The 18,266-nt window shown below is 44.7% G+C and overlaps 1 protein-coding gene across 3 annotated transcripts in view; it reads left to right on the forward strand.

The window, feature by feature from the left end:
- WWC3 (WWC family member 3) overlaps positions 1-17,842 on the forward strand; it is a 170,751-nt gene extending 152,909 nt beyond the window's left edge. For all 3 annotated transcript variants that reach the window (XM_083172587.1, XM_083172586.1, XM_083172588.1), the window contains exons 14-23: positions 114-200; positions 1,712-1,904; positions 6,577-6,744; positions 8,835-8,986; positions 9,895-10,042; positions 11,716-11,880; positions 13,534-13,626; positions 13,887-14,117; positions 15,080-15,207; positions 17,105-17,842. In XM_083172587.1, coding sequence (XP_083028713.1) covers positions 114-200; positions 1,712-1,904; positions 6,577-6,744; positions 8,835-8,986; positions 9,895-10,042; positions 11,716-11,880; positions 13,534-13,626; positions 13,887-14,117; positions 15,080-15,207; positions 17,105-17,171 — 1,432 coding nt within the window. In that variant the 3' untranslated portion in view covers positions 17,172-17,842. The remainder of the gene's footprint in view (positions 1-113; positions 201-1,711; positions 1,905-6,576; positions 6,745-8,834; positions 8,987-9,894; positions 10,043-11,715; positions 11,881-13,533; positions 13,627-13,886; positions 14,118-15,079; positions 15,208-17,104) is intronic.
- Positions 17,843-18,266: the final 424 nt, after the last annotated feature.

Here is an 18,266-nt window from a genome sequence, read left to right on the forward strand (position 1 = left end):
ATAATTGATAAACTGCTTGTCTGTAATATTAATGTTAGTTTGAATATGTATATTGTAAATAGCAGGCAATCTAAGTGAGATCATTTATGTTCCACATGTATTTTATATCTTAGGTATGATAGTGGAAGCGAATGTCTTTTCGTACATGTTTTGCAGCTTAAAAATTTTAATGCCCTCCCCGTCAAGCAAGGATGGAAGATGTAAGTATAAATACCTTGTTTATTATTGTACAATGGTTTATTTGTGGTGGAAAATGTGTAAGATCCATGTTGTTTGGTCTGATATTAAGTTCAGATATGAAGTAGTGTGTTTCTGTCTTCACTGGTATAGTTAGGGATGGGGTTGTTTTATGTGCAACATTATTATAGATTGTCTTCATTATTTTTTTTCAGTAAAAATATTTTAGTTGCTTTTTCCTTAGAACTTGTGAAGTGTAATGGTTTTTTTAATGAGAATTATGTGATGTATAATATGGCCTGTAATGGCTATCTACAAACCCAATATATTTGATAATGCCTGAAGGAATTATATAAATATATAGTCTGATTTGTGCAGAAGATGAGAGTTCTATTGAAAATGAACTAGAAGTAGATTTGGTACTTGTTTCCTAGCACGGCCACAATCGCGGTGTCATTTTTAGTGGTCTGCGACGCGACCGACGCGATGCCCCCGATTTTCCCATTGAAATGCATTGAAAAAAGTCAAAATAGCGTCGGTCGAGCTAAAGAATGCTTAAATGGTCCAGATGTGATGCCCGCGATTTCCCCATAGGGAACAATGTTAAATGCCTCAATTTACCCGCGATGCCCCCGATTTCCCATAGGAAACAATGTTAAATGGCTCAATTTACCCAAATCATCATAGGGAACAATGGTAAATGGGCCAGAAACCCCCCAAAACACCCCTGAACATTGAAATGTCCCCCCAAAAGTAGTTTACGCCACCCCACGATCAACGCGAACCCGAAGCGTGGCGAGCCCGCGCGGGGCGGCGGTACGCATCCTCCGACCTTTTCATACCCCCACTATCCACGTCGGCGTGGAGTTGAGAATAGAATAGTGTGGCGAGCGCAGTGAGCCACCGAGCCCGAAGCGTGGCGAGCGCACGCGGATACCTTCACAAAGGTCGGAGGACGCGTACCGCCGCCGCTCGCCACGTTGATCGTGGGGTGGCGTAAACTACTTTTGGGGGGACATTTCACTGTTCAGGGGTGTTTTTGGGGGTTTCTGGCCCATTTACCATTGTTCCCTATGATGATTTGGGTAAATTGAGCCATTTAACATTGTTTCCTATGGGAAATCGGGGGCATTGCGGGTAAATTGAGGCATTTAACATTGTTCCCTATGGGGAAATCGCGGGCATCGCATCGGCACCATCGCACCCGATTTTTTAGTGCATGCGATGGCCGCGATGCCCCCGATTTTTACACCCGATGCCCACGATCATGATCGTTGTGGCCGTGCTAGGAAACAAGTACCGTAGATTCTGATTGGTTGCCCATCTCCCTTCTTAGTAAATAATCCCCATAGGATCCCAGGTAATTTGTGGTTTTAAAGTCATGCATGTACAGAGCTGAGTAGCAATGTTGTACAGTGACTACATACAACACACAAACTCTTAGCAGATCTCCTTATACTAAAATAATGCCACTAGACATAATGCTGAGTTCTACATATTCTATTTTAACCTAGACTATGTTTTTATGTTACAGACATATTAGAGTCTACTTGCCTTCCCTTGACTCTACCACGCCAAGCACTTACTGTTCCAAAGCTCTGGAGTTCCAGATGCCACTGATGTTTAATGAAATTTTTAAAATTTCTATGCAGTCCGCTGTCCTGAAGCTGAGCTCACTGCAGCTGTACATATGTTCTGTGTGCCCGGAGCAGCAGGAAGAACTACTGGTGAGTGGTCATGGGATCCATTTTCTTCAATGCTGCCAATCGCTTCCCCCAAATGACCAGAGCATGTCAGTCATGCTGGGCTCGAGGGCACTGCGGGGGTGATTCAGGTTGGCTCGCACAGCACATTTGGTTTGCTAATAGCCAAAACCATGTGCACTGCAGGTGGGGCAGATGTAACATGTGCAGAGAGAGATAGATTTGGGCGAGTTATTTTGTTTCTGTGCTGGGTAAATACTGGCTGCTTTATTTTTAAACCGCAATATAGATATCAGTTTGATACCCAAATCTAACTCTCGCTGTGCATGTTACATCTGCCCCACCTGCAGTGCACATGGTTAGAAAACCAAATGTGCTGTGCGAGCCAACCGGAATTACCCCCTTTGTGTAGTCTTGTACAGTGAGATATCTGCACGTGTACTAAGTATTAATTCACAGATGAAGCATAACAATGGATGTGGAAAATCACTTGTATAGCATCTGTCTTTGCCTATTTATATAGACGGTATACTTTCCCTCAATGCTGTATCTAACTATGCTTATAGTGTTCTAGGTACTTAATAGTATTTTTGTAATAAAGGAATCGGTATAAAGTATCAGATTAAGCATAATGATGCATGGCGTGGGTCACTCGATTGGGGCCTGTAAACAATTTGCCCTGGATTGTGCTACTTTTCCTCCATTGTGTGACATATTCATTCATATTGCACCTTAAATGCTTATAGTGCCTGATCCAGAGGTGGGCATATTGGGGGGTATTTAAATGTTGGTCTGTTTTTTTTTTCAAGCCTATTCTCCCTTTATTATTAGTTTGATATTCAATTATTCCCCGTCTTTTAAAAGTTGAAAGTTTTTTGAACACCTTTTATTTCACAGTCATCTTCAATGGACTTTGTATTCAAATGTTTGGTGATAAGATCCTTACTCTCCTGGAGTGCATCCGCCACAACTACTTTCTTTTTTTTTTTTTTTGACTATATACCTAGTTGATAGGATAGCATCCCTGCTAATTAATCTTAATATAGCGGCATATACCCTCATTACATAGGGTTCCAATATCTTTTTGTGTGCAGATTTACAAAAACCCTCTCTTTAAATAAATAAGTAGTCTGTATCTATTATCTAGACTACTCATTTATTTAGCATTGTATAGGAGATAATAGATACAATCTGATTGGTTGCTATGTGCAATATTCCATATTTAACAGAAGATGAAATGTAGTGGGATACCTCTACTATGGGAGCGCATGCCACTCCGCGATGGTGACAGGGGTGCATAACACTCACTTGGATGGTGACGGGGGCGCATGCCACTCCATGGATGGTGATGTGGGCACATGCCACTCAATAAATGGTGACGGGGGCGCATGCCACTCCGTGGTTGGTGACGGGGCGCATGCCACTCCGTGGATGGTGACGGGGGCGCATGCCACCTCGTGGATGGGGACGGGGGCGCATGCCACTCCGTGGATGGGGACGGGGGCGCATGCCACTCCGTGGATGGGGACGGGGGCGCATGCCACTCCGTGGATGGGGACGGGGGCGCATGCCACTCCGTGGATGGGGACGGGGGCGCATGCCACTCCGTGGATGGGGACGGTGGCGCATGCCACTCCGTGGATGGGGACGGGGGCGCATGCCACTCCGTGGATGGGGACGGGGGCGCATGCCACTCCGTGGATGGGGGCGGGGGCGCATGCCACTCCGTGGATGGGGGCGGGGGCGCATGCCACTCCGTGGATGGGGGCGGGGGCGTATGCCACTCCGTGGATGGTGGCGGGGGCGTATGCCACTCCGTGGATGGTGGCGGGGGGGCGTATGCCACTCCGTGGATGGTGGCGGGGGCTCTTGCCACTCCGTAGAAGTTGCAAGGAGCTCTTGCCTTTCTGTGGATGTTTCCTGGGACTCTTGCCACTCTGTGGATGTTTCCTGGGACTCTTGCCACTCTGTGGATGTTTCCTGGGACTCTTGCCACTCTGTGGATGTTTCCTGGGACTCTTGCCACTCTGTGGATGTTTCCGGGGGCTCTTGCCACTTCGTTGATTTTTCCGGAGGCGAATACCACTCTGTGGATGTTTTCGGGGGTGAATACCACTCCGTGGATGTTGACGGGGGTGAATACCACTCCGTAGATGGTAACGGTTCTCATGCCACTCCGTGGATTTGGACGGGGGCTCTTGCCAGTCTGTGGATGTTGACGGTGGCGCATACCACTCCATGGATGGTTTCAGGGACTCTTGGCACTACGTAGATATTGACGGGGGCGATTTTCCTCAATGGCGAGGAAGCCTTTTTCTCCCGCGGTGCTGGTGGGGCCTGTCTCTCATGGGGAGGCGGTGGGGCCTTTCTCTTGCGGGGAATCGATGGGGCCTTTCTCTCACGTGGAGGCGGTGGGGCCTGTCTCTCGCGAGGAGGTGGTGGGGCCTGTCTTACTCGCGGTGCCAGGGGCGTCTGCCTCTCCCAGGGCTCTTGCTTGGCTCATTGATGGTAATTTTGCCATTTTCCTCTCCGGTGGTAGGTTGGACACACTCCGAGTCACCTTAATTAAAGATAAAATAGAAATAGTAAATAACAAATAACCTATACACAAATATCCCTTCTAGTCATAATGGACAGAATGTAGTTGTTTTCAGTGCTGGCACAGTAGATGGCACCCAAAGGAGCTACTGAATTGTTTTCCCATTTGGGGTGCGACGAACTGCTGGTGCAGGCATTTCCGCAGGACTGTTCACATTGTGCCCATTACTTTTATCAGGTACCCGATGGTGGGGGTCTGCTTAATAATGCGCATGTGAAAACAGCGGTACCCGAGCCATCACGAACATGGAGGAGATGCAGGATGTGTTTACATCCTGCAACTCCTCCTCCCGCATACCGGTATTGGCCGGCTTGCGGCCTAGCGGCTCCTGATTGGCCGCGTCAATAGCGTCATTCGGAGTGAGAAGCGCTAAAAGTAAACATTCAACGCTTCTAACTGTGCTTTGGTCCGGGGGTTGTTTTTTTTTGCCAAGTACGGTGGACAACTTCATGAGTGAAGAGGACAGATCTACACCGGAGGAGCTTCATGAGTATAATTTCCTTCCACAGGTCCCCATATGGATTTCTTCGGACACCGGACTGTGGAGCCCAGGACCCCGGACCCCAGGACCGATGGACAGGGACCTACCTACGGGCTCAAGATAGGTAACTATCAGTATGTATGGGCTATGCATCTAATAAAGCTTTATTTTTTATGTGTCAGTGTGTTTTTATTTAACTATTGGTTTTGCTGTGGAACTAAGAGTCCCAGCAAGCCCATTAATGGGCCGCATGCTGGGACTTGTGGTTCTCCAAGTCCCAGTATGCATTCCACAGCAAAACCCAATGGTTTTTCTAATGTTTACACCATTTATCAGCCCAGTACCCACAGCCCAGGGGTACTGCACATGCACATTGCAGGTCCTGGGTACGTACAGATTACCGGTCATCGGTGCACGCTTTTAAGTTGTACCGGGAACTAAATTAGGCATTCTGCGCCTCCGTTCTCCCTGCACAGTTATGCTCCTGAACAAAAATCACAATTGGACAGGACACATGGGTAAGTTTATTCATGTATGGGGATTGAACACTCACAGTGCCAATGTGGGCAGCATGGTATTAAGGGCCAGATGTATGAAGCTTCAAAGAGTGATAAAGTGGAGAGATAAATAACCAGTCAATCAGCCCCTACCTGTCATTTTTCAAACTCAGCTTGTCACATGGCACCTAGGAGCTGATTGGCTCACTTTCCATTTTATCACTTTTTAAAGCTTGACACATCTGGCCCTAAGAGAGATATGTACGTTTGTATTCTGCCACCCATTGGAAAGCAATGAATGACTTGGTTGAAGCCATGGGCATATCTGTGAGTAATACACAAATATACTTCAGGTCATAGCATGTATTCCTAGAGCACGAGTTATTGGCTTGTAATTAGGGATGCGATTCCCGGGATTGACCTCCCTAATAAAAAAATTAAAAAAAACAGCCCCTCTCCCAAAGGATTTCTAAACCTACCCCCCCCCCCCCTTCCCGCCGCCAATCCTCATCAACCCCCCTGACCTGCCCTGTCACTTACTGTGACAGTGAATCATTCCTGCTGCTGTATCTCTGGCGGGCGGCTGGGGGGGGGGGGGGGTCTGCATAGCAGGCGGTTGGCTGGGGGGGAGCCCGCATGGCGGTCGGCTGGGGGGGGCATAGCAGGTGGCCGTCTTGGTTTGGGACAGTGCACTGTACTGACAGGCATAGCGGCGGCCAGGCTGCACAGCGAGACGTAATGTCAGGGGTCACGCTGCGCAGCCTGGCTGGGCGCTGCCATGCCTGTTAGTACAGCGCACTGTCCCGACTCCGGTAGAGCAGCACCAGGGGTAAGAAGCAGTCAGCCGGGCAGCGTCTGAGCCATATTCTATGGTGCTCAGTGCTGCCCAGCGGTTTTTTGGCATGTGGATACTAATCGCGGAATCCCAGGATTGGAAGCTTCAAATCCTGATGATTTTAGGCCAAATTCCCGGGATTGGCCTCCCTACTTGCAATGTCTTTGTTAACAGAAATGCTCTATGCATGTTGTTAAAGATTCCTAGAGGGACATGTCTAATGAGTTCATCAGTACATCAAGTACTTTGCCAAAGATCTAAACTCAGTTTCTTTGTACTGACAGGGGATTGCTCAGATCAGCTTGGCTGACTATGAAGGTGCAAAAGAAATGCATCTTCAGTGGTATCCTGTCCAAATGTACAGCAGCACTGACACCCAGAGGACGAACGATGGCAACACTTCTAGCGGAGGCTGCAGACCGATATCTAAAATGAGTAACCCAGCGAAAACAGTGAGTGCTTAACTGTCATCTATATTGGAATCTGAATTAACCGTTTCATTTATCCGGAGCTTGGTGCATATGGGGAATGCTGTCAAACCTTAGAAAACTGAATTTTTGGAGGCTTGACCATAGTTTTGCCTTCGAAGCATCCTTTCCACTGTATTTTAAAAGATCCGCAAGTGGTGCTAATTATTAGACTTGTGATTATGGGCATGAGTCCATACTCAAATCTAAATAGCAGAAGCACTTTGGATTATAACATGTTATGATAAAGTGCACAGTTACTTTCTATCTTTTATGAGGAGATGTGACACTGTAAAGGTGCATACACACTGTACAATTTTTTTGACCAACTTTCTTGACCAATTTCTCCACTTTGGAGGTTGGTGGAGGGTGGGAATTAGGTGGAAGAGTGAAATGAGCTCCACCTCTCCAGGACCACTTTAAGCCCTGCTTATTGGAAGGGCTGTCCTTTGCAGTACTATGTTATTTCATATGCTATAAGAATCAGTGCAATGCACACGCGATGTGTACTTGGATGCATCAACGAGGTTCAGTGCATCCCACCCCCAGTCTTATAAGATCCTCATGTAACTAGCATGTTGGAGAATCATACTCCTTCCACTGTCTGTTAAGTCTTCTTGAATAAATCCATTACATTGTCGGCTCCTGATATTACCCCGTCACATGGAACCTAGGCCTCACTGACATAATCACATGGCAGATCACTGCCTCCCACAGTAGCAGCTCACTCACTGTAAATAATGTTATCATGGTGAATGTAGTTTCCCCGAGATCCCAATACTAGGGACATCCAGTATGAGCAGCAGACAGAGAGAATACTATTATGTGCTCTGACCCCACTTAAATGCATCTCAAAAACAAAGCTTGCTAAATCCGCTGAACTTGTTTAACCCTTAGGGCAGTATTCAATGCTCCCGATTCACCGCTTTTTTCGGCGAATCGGGCTGTTTTCTCTCTCTCTCTGCTGTGAAGGAACAGGTTCCACTGCTGCCTGGGGAAAGTTCAAAGGCATGTGAGAGCCGGGAGCAGAGAAGAGCCCAGTGCCTGGCATTGTCCAATAGTAGTCAGCAGTGCCACAACCTGGCAGCAGGGGAGATACAGGTTGGAGAAGCAGCATATACACCCACAGCATATAAAAAGCATCAGATCACCCCTGTTAACATGGCAGAGCAGGGCACACACTGAACTGCGTTCACCTGCCTGCCCCGCCGATCGTTCCCCTGCAATGTCACTCACAGCCACTGCCGGGGTCACACTCTCCACTGCAGAGAGTCTCACTCTGCGGAGTCCCAGCAGGGGGATGTGAGGACTGGCATCTCGCGGGGGAGCAATCCGCAGGGAGCCCCCGCACAGGCTGAGGATGGGGACAGGTCCAGCAGCAGACCTCCGGCTCTGGCAGCCCCAGCGCGGTGATAGTAGATGTCTGCGCTGCTGCTGGAGCGTCCCTGTTCTCAGCCTGTGCCGAGGCTCCCTGCGGCATCAGAGCACTCCCCCGCCGTGACTCCAGTCCTCAAATCCCCCTGCTGGGACTCCGCTCCATCCCCAGCCCAGCCTGGCAGTGCAACCCCAGCAGCAGCAGTGAGAGCAGGAGGGGAGAGAGCCGGGACACAGTACGCCAAATTGGATCATTTTCGCCATCAGGGGCAGCGAGCCTCTGACGTGTTGAATAGAGTTGGCTGTCGGCGAATACACACTGCCGTGCGCTCGCTGGATCATTGAATACTACCCTTTGAGTGCCAACATCTCTGTGACAAATGTTCAAAATAGCCACTAAAAAGTCCAGCGCCGCTCACACTTGATATATAAATGAAAATAAAAAATGTTGTGTGAATAAATATTATATTTCCTATGTAAGGTAAACATTACATATCATCATGATGAATACAAATGTTTGCTTGGCAATTTTCACACCTATTTTGACAAACTCCTTTGGCACTCAAAGGGGTTAAGAACCAGAAATGTAGCTGATAAGTGCAGATATTTTTTAAAAGGATAAGTGTCCTCTTCCCAGTTTTACATTTTCAAAAGCTTCTTCGTGTCTGGAATTGATATTAATGTCTGGATATCATTTTCAGGACGCTGTGTCCGTTTTATTAGCTCGGACAACAGCTCAGCTAGAAGCAGTGGAGCGTGAACTGGAGGAAGAAAGGGTGAAGCTGGAATACACAGAGGAAGAGATTCTAGAAATGGAACGTAAAGAGGACCAAGTGGAGGCAACCTTAGAAAGGTACATCTGCCTTATTGTCAGTCCTCTCCAGACATTCCATTCCCTTTTTAAGTACAACCTTTGATTTAGATGCCTCCATCATTATTATATAGAATATGACACTTACAGTATACGGAGTCCATGCCAACCTATGTCGACATTGCACCTAAAAAACCTGAAAAACTCATGTCAACCTTTTTATTGTTGACCTTTAGACCCTGACGATCATTAGTTGGCCGACCTTTTTGATTGTAGAATCCAGATGCACTAAGCTTCAAAAAGTGATAAATTGGAGAGTGATAAACAGCCAGCCAATCAGCTCCTACCTGCCATGTCACAGACTGTGTTTGAAAAATGTCAGACAGGAGCTGAATGGCTAGTTGTTTATCACTCTCCATTTTATCACTTTCGAAGCTCAGTGCATCTGGCCCCTAGACACTGTAGATCTAGAAGACCTCACCCTGCTAGGCCATAACTCCCCAGAATATTGCTACATGGCGTTGATGCAGCATTGTCTTTTGTGTGTATAATTACAGTACACTATTGTAACAGTGTATAGTTTAAAGCAGTGGTTCCCAAACTTTTTTGAATCACGGCACCCTAGAGCATCAAAATTTTGGCAAGGCACCCCTAGGCCAAATATTTCTTTTAGAAAAATTCTGAAACAAATATTAAATGAAGTAACTTGTGTTTAAATGTCATCCTTATGTGGTCCGTTATATGGCGATGGACAAGATTTGCTTCTGTTTATACAAATATTTTATGATTGGCAGCCACCAATCTTACAATGACCATAAATAATTGTAATTGTTCCTGGACCAACAACCTGAGGCACCCCTGCAATGTCCTGAGGCACCCCAGGGAGCCACGGCACACAGTTTGGGAGCCACTGGTTTAAAGTATAAATTTGTGTCTGTTGTTTGCAATAGGAGCTGGCAAGCAGACTCTGTTGACAGTGGATGTCACAGTAACAGTACGCCAATGAGTCCTAATTACACAGAGACAACATATGGGCCTATGTGTGCAGGGCAGGTAACCCTGTATGATTCAGGGAAGATTCGCAGTGAACCATTGAAGGTAAATATAATTGTATATATATATATATATAAAAATGCTGATTTTATTCATATGGCTACTTATTGTTCAAGAGAAGCTACATAAATGATGATAATGGTGATGAAAATTGAGTAGGTAACTGTGCAGCTGTGTAAAACCATGCTGCACTGCAGATGGGGCAGATGTAACTTGTGCAAAGAGAATTAAAACATACAGATATGAGCAGATACATCTAGCCTTCATACACCACACAGATTGGCATATTGTTTAGCTGAAAATGCGTCTGATTTGCATCACTATGCATAAACAGACTCTGATATGTGGCATACCTATAAGCTGTCTGTGACCGCACCTGTATGTGCATATGAAAGGCTATGTTACAGTGGGGGTTATCCTGGTTGATTCGTTTGATTTGCATCCATGCGAGTCAACCTAACTCCGCTTTGTGAATGGTGCCATTCGCAAGGCGCGTTCCTTTGCACTGGCTGCGAATGGATGTTTTACATAAACATGCATCGGCAGCCTGCAGGGGAACACCACATCATTCGATGGTCGCCGACCATCGAATGATGTGGAACGTGCACGCCATATGTAAGGGTGCTCTGAGGCAGCCTTTCATATGCATGCATGTTCAGAAGGAAGTGGGCGGGCAGCTGACATCCGGTGATGTCAGCTGCCCGCCCCTGGCACCCATGTCATGGCCTCATTAGCATGAGAACGCCCATGAAACACACAGGGCGTTCACATATGCTCATGGGGCTGCCCCACTCCCCTCTCCGCCCCCTGCTCAGTATCCTGGATGCGTGCAGCCAGCGATCTGACATGCAGAAATGCACATACGCAGTAACACAACATCGGTCCCCGTGCGAGCAAACAGCATCAGTGTTGCTGCATGTCTGCTTCAATGGGCTAGAATTTGGCCTTAAAATGTCACAGTCCAGCCCACCATACCATACAGCAAAATAAATTGAACATTAATGTCTGGAATCTATATTATTTCTGCAAAGTGTGAATTTACAAATACAAATATTGGGCCTAATTCAGACTTGTATGCTAACCCGAAGGTTATTGTAGAATTCCAATGGTGGGGAAACTGCACATGTGCAGAATGGGTCCTGCATCCTTGTACATAGTGCCCCCGAAGCCCCTGCTCTGTTGACAAGATCCAGCCATCTTGGGGAGGGCAGGTAGTGATGACTGGCTCCGTTCTACAAAACAGAGGTATGCAGTCTCCATTTTGTGAGAGTGCCGAGGTCAGTGTCTGTATTCAGAACTCTGAATCAGGCTCATTGTTCCACTGGGAAACAGCCATGACTACAATGTAGGTAATCTCAGTGATTTCAGTCAGTTCTGCAGCTATTAACCCCATACAAATCCTAGTAGCGTGTATATATATATATATATATATATATATATATATATATATATATATATATATATATATATATAGCACTTACCCAGTGCTTTCTCCCAATAAGAAAGGGGAAGCAGTAGACAGAAAAAATAAGCCAGTTCTCACCTAGAGTAGATTGCAAAACATTGTTTCACTTGTTATTAATGACATCGAACACCAAATATGAAATCTGTATTGTGTATATTTCTGTATGTCATCACATAGATTTGGTTTCATAGTAATAGGGACACCCTGGATGGGAGCTGGGGCTGTGCTGACAATGTTTGGATATGATTTACAGGTAGATAAAGAGACCAATACAGAAGACGTATTTCCAGATGATGTTGCGATTTTGAAAAAAGAGAGATCCTGCCGCCGGTCTCGCGGGTCTCCTTTCGTCCGCAGCAGCACAATTGTCCGCTCCCAGACATTCTCTCCAGGAGCAAGGAGTCAGTATGTATGCAGAGTAAGTACAACATAGCACACAGGCTCTCTATAGATAAATGTGAGGGTGTTTGCAGCATTATGCAATCTAATGGTCAGTCATTTACCTGCCACCACCCTTCTATTTATGCAGGGTCAGCTAATGGACAGAAACAATGATATTATTTATTATGGTGTTTATTATCCATGATGCCTGCAGTAGGGATTTGTCTTGCTTATCCAGCCCATGCAGCGACAGGCACATCTGCAGATGCATACAGCTTTACATATGAATGAGAATACACTATGGGGGAAATTTACTAAAGGAAATTTGTAAAAAAATAAGTGTACTTGTATCCAGAAATACACTTATTTTTGACATTTACTATACCGAAAATACGGCAATTCGTATTGATGTGCTATCAATACGAATACGAATTGCCGTATTTTCGGGATAGTAAATGTCAAAAATAAGTGTATTTCTGGATACAAATACACCTATTTTTTACAAATTTCCTTTAGTAAATTTCCCCCTATATTTCTGAGTACATAACATTGGCGTCATGTCCGCTGTGTGTTCTTGTACCAGCGTGCTGATGATGTAGACACATGCTACAATGCAGTATATTCTACTGGGTTGCATATGAAAATATATATACCCCCACAAACATTAAGTATTTTATAATATATTATTGTCAATAACAAATCTAAGAAATATAATTTATAGTTACATTTTTTCCCATTGGTCTAAAACACTAGAAGGTTGCAGTGCCTTCTTACCACCTGTAGTTCGCAGTGTTGTAGTAGCTATTACTGAAGCTGTTTGTACTAGAAAGCCAAAATATCAGCAAGTAGCAGAAAGCCTTACAAGTTAATGGGCCGGATGTAGGGGGTTATTCAGTCCTTGTCGCTGCTCTGGGAAATTGCTGAGCCCTGCGAATAGATAGTGGCCACCCCGCCAGAGTGAAATCTCCCATGTGCAAGGCTGTGATTGGTTGGCGAAAATATTGCAGATCATTGATTAGCTGCAAAATCAATTCGCAACTCACTCACCATCTAATGATTATTGCATACCTCATACCTCCTCTACCTGTGCGATAGAATCAGGCTGATCGAGCTCGAAGCTGGCGTCACAAGGCCTCCCTGAAAATGCTTGAGTGTCCGTGTTCTCCCTGACATTCCCAAATAATGACCAGTTAGCACCCAATGCTGGCTTCCTGCCAACAGTGGCTGGCTTGTGAATTTTTGTCACTGTGTGGCATTGCGCATGCATACTATGATCCACACACATGCACAGTCAGACCAGACGATAATCGGTTTCCGTGCGAATTCACACAACAGCGATCAGGTCTAAATAAACCCCACAATCCATTGCGGGAGCCTGTCAGAACTCAGAGTTTCTTTTAAAGAGGAATTTATTTACAAGGCATGGTTTTTTCTTTTAAATGACTACCCCTTTAAAAAAAAAACAGTGTTTGTGCGGCATCCTGCGCAGCTCCCGGATTCTCACCACATTACATCCTGCCCAATAGACCTTTCAAAAGTGATTCCCTATTGTCAAGATTTGTGTAACTTTATTGGCTGCCAATTGCTGACCTTTCCCCAAAGGCACCTGTGTTATTCCCGCAGTACACGTAGTTGCAATGTTAGTAATGTACATGAAGCATGTAATATGGTGATGTCTCTTCCTTTTCAGCTATATCGAAGTGATAGCGATAGTTCTACATTACCAAGAAAATCACCTTTCATCCGAAATACACTGGAAAGGCGAACGCTACGCTACAAGCAGGTAGGAAAATACTTCCACCTTGTACTTTCATTATCGGACCAATTCGAGTGGAATATTACAGTTCACAGTTTTATAATATGTGGAACGCCTCACAAAATCAGTTAGTATTTAGTATTAAAGGAGCATTCAATTGTGGTGCCTGTTGGAAGCGCAACCATTCTGTGGTAAATCCATATTGTCAGTTTCAGCTACTATTTGCATGTATTCTTGAACAATACATCCCAAGCATGGCGCTTACTTTGTTGCTTTCTCTTTTGCAGCAGGCCTGCCAGTCTTCCATGGCGGAGATCATGGCAAGGACGTCTCTTGACCTGGAGCTGGATCTCCAGGCGTCCAGAACAAAGCAACAGCAATTAAATGAGGAAATTCATTCTCTTAAAGAGCTCAAGCAACGTCTGGAGGAGGTGCAGCTTCGAGGGCAGAGTGAGCTTCCCCAGTGGGTTTTGCGTGATGACCGATTCCGCTGTTTGCTCATTGAGGCGGGAAGACAGGTAAATTGCCTGTGTTTGGCAGCAGCTTGTGTGTGTGTGGACTCTGTTGCCAGCTCTAATGCAGTTGACCCGGTTAACATCTCTGCTGTGGATTTTTTTTCTCTGAATACAGGATATAAGGCATCAGTGGGTCTCATTGGGGATTATTTACTAAGATGGGAGTTCTATTGAAGATGGCATGTTGCTATGGGCAACCAGATTCTATCTATTATCTTCTAGAAGGAGCTAAATAAATAAGAAGTAGAATCTGATTGGTTGCTATGGGCAACATCCCATCTTCAATAGCACTCCGATCTTAGTAAATAAACCCCATTGTGCTCCTCTATTGAAACAAGGGTGGACTCACAGGAGTGTGCATCGTTAACGATATAGTGCATACACACTAGACAATATGCACGAAAATGTCGTTACTGTGCATGTCATTTCAAATATTGATTCATGTATACGCAGCTATGCGTTCCTTGTATACTGGGACACCTATCATTTACACAGGTTCTGTGGCTGGTTGACTTCAGTAGGGGTATTCAATGCTCTGATGGCGAGCTATGACAGTGAGCAGTGCCGATAGCTCGCCATCAGAGTATTCTACTCCCTCCCCTTCGCTCGCCGTTTCCACCTCGCTGGTTTCATTTGGCAAGGTGGAAACGGTGAGTGTGCCCATTAAATCGTCAGGGCTCGCCGCAAAATGAAGCAGACTTACCGCATTTGCAATTTGAATTCGGCTCCAAAAAGAAGCCATCCTTGCCATACAAACCCCCCTCACCGCGGCATTAAATACACCTCTTGTCTGCATTTAACCTGGTGTTACTCCATCACAGAACCTGAGTAATCCATGAGTGTCACGGTTTAAAGAGAAGGAATGGTCCAGATACTAGAAATTGCAAAAGTAACCAGCTAATCTTTTGCAGTCATTGTATATTAGTGCCTTAAATTACTGGGCTAATCCAGATTATTATTTCCAGACAAGACAGACCAAACTTGAGCAGCACCAAGAACAAGCAGCTGAAAAAATGCTGAAGAAAGCCTCCAAAGAAGTCTTCCAGCTGCGGGGCCAAAATCAGAAGGAACCGCTCCAAGTGCAGACCTTCAGGTGAGCTGCACCGTGCTGCAGAGGTGTCCTTTATCACACCTCAGCCCTTTCAGCATTCTTTTACTGTTTGCGCCTACATTCCACATCTGAAGTTAATGATTTGGTTGCCTCTGTATACTGCATATCACATCCTGTGTGAGTAGTAGTGAGTTGTTACTGCTTCCATCAGGATCCAGTGCTAGGGTACCCTGTTTACATTAGGCCTGTTCAGTACAAATCGCAGAAGTCCAACAATCGCAAACAGATGATTTTTAGAACTTCTGCATATGTGCAAAGTGTCAAAGTGCAATCGTATCCTGGAATGATGCAATCGCAGTTTATGGACAGCAGCAGGCTTTGTGGGGATGGTGGTGCAATGTTTAAGGGGACCGATATGAACAATGCAGGTGTGTCAGGAACATTTTTGGAGCAGCTGCTGAAGCACATGCGCTGCGAAGGCAGGTGTCGTCCTCAATTGCTGCAGTTGAACCAATTTATGTGATGCAAATGCAGTTAGATTGCGATCGCAGCGCAGGGCAACCCTTTTTATGCTGTGCTGGATGGCCCACAGCATGTGATAGTGGCATGCAGTCGCCGTTTTGCTCTTTTAGCAAAGCTGTGGCTGCTACTGAATCAGCCCCAGTATGATCTATGTGTGGAACCAGTGATTCCATAAAACCAGAGTTAGGCACTCCTGCTGCTGTGGAACTACATATCCCAGCATGCCTTGACATGGTTTCATTTAGGCATTCTAAAACTGTGGCAGGGCATACAGAGATGTGTAGTTTCACGGCAGCTGGAGTGCCACAGCTTGCCTATCCCTGCCCTAAATCACCTTCAGGTGGCATAGGTCACAGAATTAGAGCAGTAGATAGACAAACTCACCTCTGCAATAAGAGATTTGTAATCTTACAGGGGTCATTTCATGAAGCAGCAGAAAGAGCGGTGAACTGTGCCAGTGAGGAAGTTGCCCAACCAATCAGCTGCCAAGTATAATTTCATAGAATGCACTTGATAAATGTTCAAAGCTGATGAGTTGCCATGGACAACTTCTCCATTCTTTACTGATTTATGAATAGGCCCTATAGTCATCAGATGTACTAAGCCTTAAAAAGTGATAAAGTGGAGAGTTATAAACCATCAACCAACCAGACCCATAACTGTCACTTTTGTAAACAGAGCCTTTGTCATGACAGTTAGGAGTAGATTGGCTGTACATCTGACCCCTAGTGTTTGTTAGCCTTCACATGTACTGGCAATGGAAGGTAATCATTCATGATATTGTATGAGTCACACAATTTTTATAAAACAATGTTTTCAGCATGTTAAGCATAGGCGCTGATTCTATTATTTTTAATGTTGTTAGTGATAAAATGGAGAGTGATAAACAGTCAGCCAATCAGCTCCTACCTGCCATGTCACAGGCTGTATTTGAAAAAAATGTCAGGCAGGAGCTGATTGGCTGGCTGTTTATCACTCTCCATTTGATCACTTTTGAAGCTTAGTGTATCTGGCCCTTACAGAGAGAAACAGATGTCTTTGCAATGACAAACTGAGCACTGAACTTCATTTAAGTAACAGTTTCGAATGTAAAAGTCCAGGTGCTGTAAGCCAGGCATGTCCAGACTATGGCCCTCCAGCTGTTGCAAAACTACAAGTCCCATCATGTCTTGCCACAGTTTTGGTATTAGGGAATGCTAAAACTATGGCAAGGCATGCTGGGATGTGTAGTTTCACAATAGCTGGAGGGCCACAGTTTGGATATGCCTCCTGTAAGCTATTTGCTACATTTCTCTTTAATGAACAAGCACATGCCTAGAATTTTACAAATATTTTTTGGTTTGTGAAAAACAGTTTTGGGGATTTTTTAAACTTTATTTTCCTTTTATAATGTATTTACATGGCTTTTTTTCTACAGGGAGAAGATAGCATTTTTTACAAGACCAAGAATAAACATACCTCCTCTGCCAGCTGACGACGTATGACGGGTTTCATTCAAAAAGATTACAAACCCATTTGTTCTTCTCTCCATGAAGTTATTAAACTAGTGAAGTTTAATATTGTAAAAGTTTTAAAAGCTATTCATTATTTTCTAAAAAACAAAAAAAATCTAAAAAAATAAAATCATATATGCAAACATAAATATCTATAATTATATATTTTATAATGACTGCAGCGAGGCTTGGTTTTTCCTCGCTGTAACACTGACATCTTTGAAGACAACCTATTTTATAGTTCAACTAGAAAAAAAGTGTACAGTTTTGTTGCTGTTTTATGTAACTTTTAATAAAAGGCTGGAAATCGGAAATAAAGCGAGTTTCAGGGCAATTCACTGTATTGTAATTTATTTATAGATTCTCATTTTCCTTGATGGAAAATACCAGCTTTAAAGATGTTCTAGACTCAATTTATGCTTCCAAGTGTTTTGTCATACAGTTGAATTGAACCAGTGAATTAGCTTTCTTTCTGGTACCTGAAATGAAAATACTATTTGCAGCTGTCACCTTTGCTTGCTTTTTTTGTTACTTTCCCATTTTATTCTTTTCTTTATAATGTATCTCATATTATTTCACACCGTCTCTGTTCTGTATTGAAATATTATCACTGCAAAGTTTTTAATACTGATTAAAAATGGCATTGCATTTTTCAAACATTCTACTGTCTTTAAATTGTTTGAGTTTTTTTATGCTGTAATCGGTGAACTGTGTGTATGTGCATTGCATTAGGGCACGTTCCTGTACAGGGAGATAACACACACACACACACACATGCAACACTGCCACCTACAGTTTATGGCCCTTATTCAGATCCTGAAGGACAAGCAGCGCATCCTGAAAAATACAGATGTTTGGTACTGTGCGCATGCATCGGACCTGTACTATGCATGTTCAGTATGGGTTTCTGATAGCCGATGCAGGATTGCATCATGCTCCCAGTGACTGTCTGATTAAAAGTAGTGGTGTTGCTGGGAAGGGAAGAGGTCAGGATCTCTGTCAAAGGAAACAGATTTTGTGGTCTGTGTAGCTAATACCCCTTTCACGCCGGACCCAATTCATACCACCCACAAATTACTGGGTTAA

This window comes from Crinia signifera, chromosome 2 (assembly GCF_055691185.1).
Source record: "Crinia signifera chromosome 2, ASM5569118v1, whole genome shotgun sequence".
Lineage (NCBI taxonomy): Eukaryota > Metazoa > Chordata > Amphibia > Anura > Myobatrachidae > Crinia > Crinia signifera.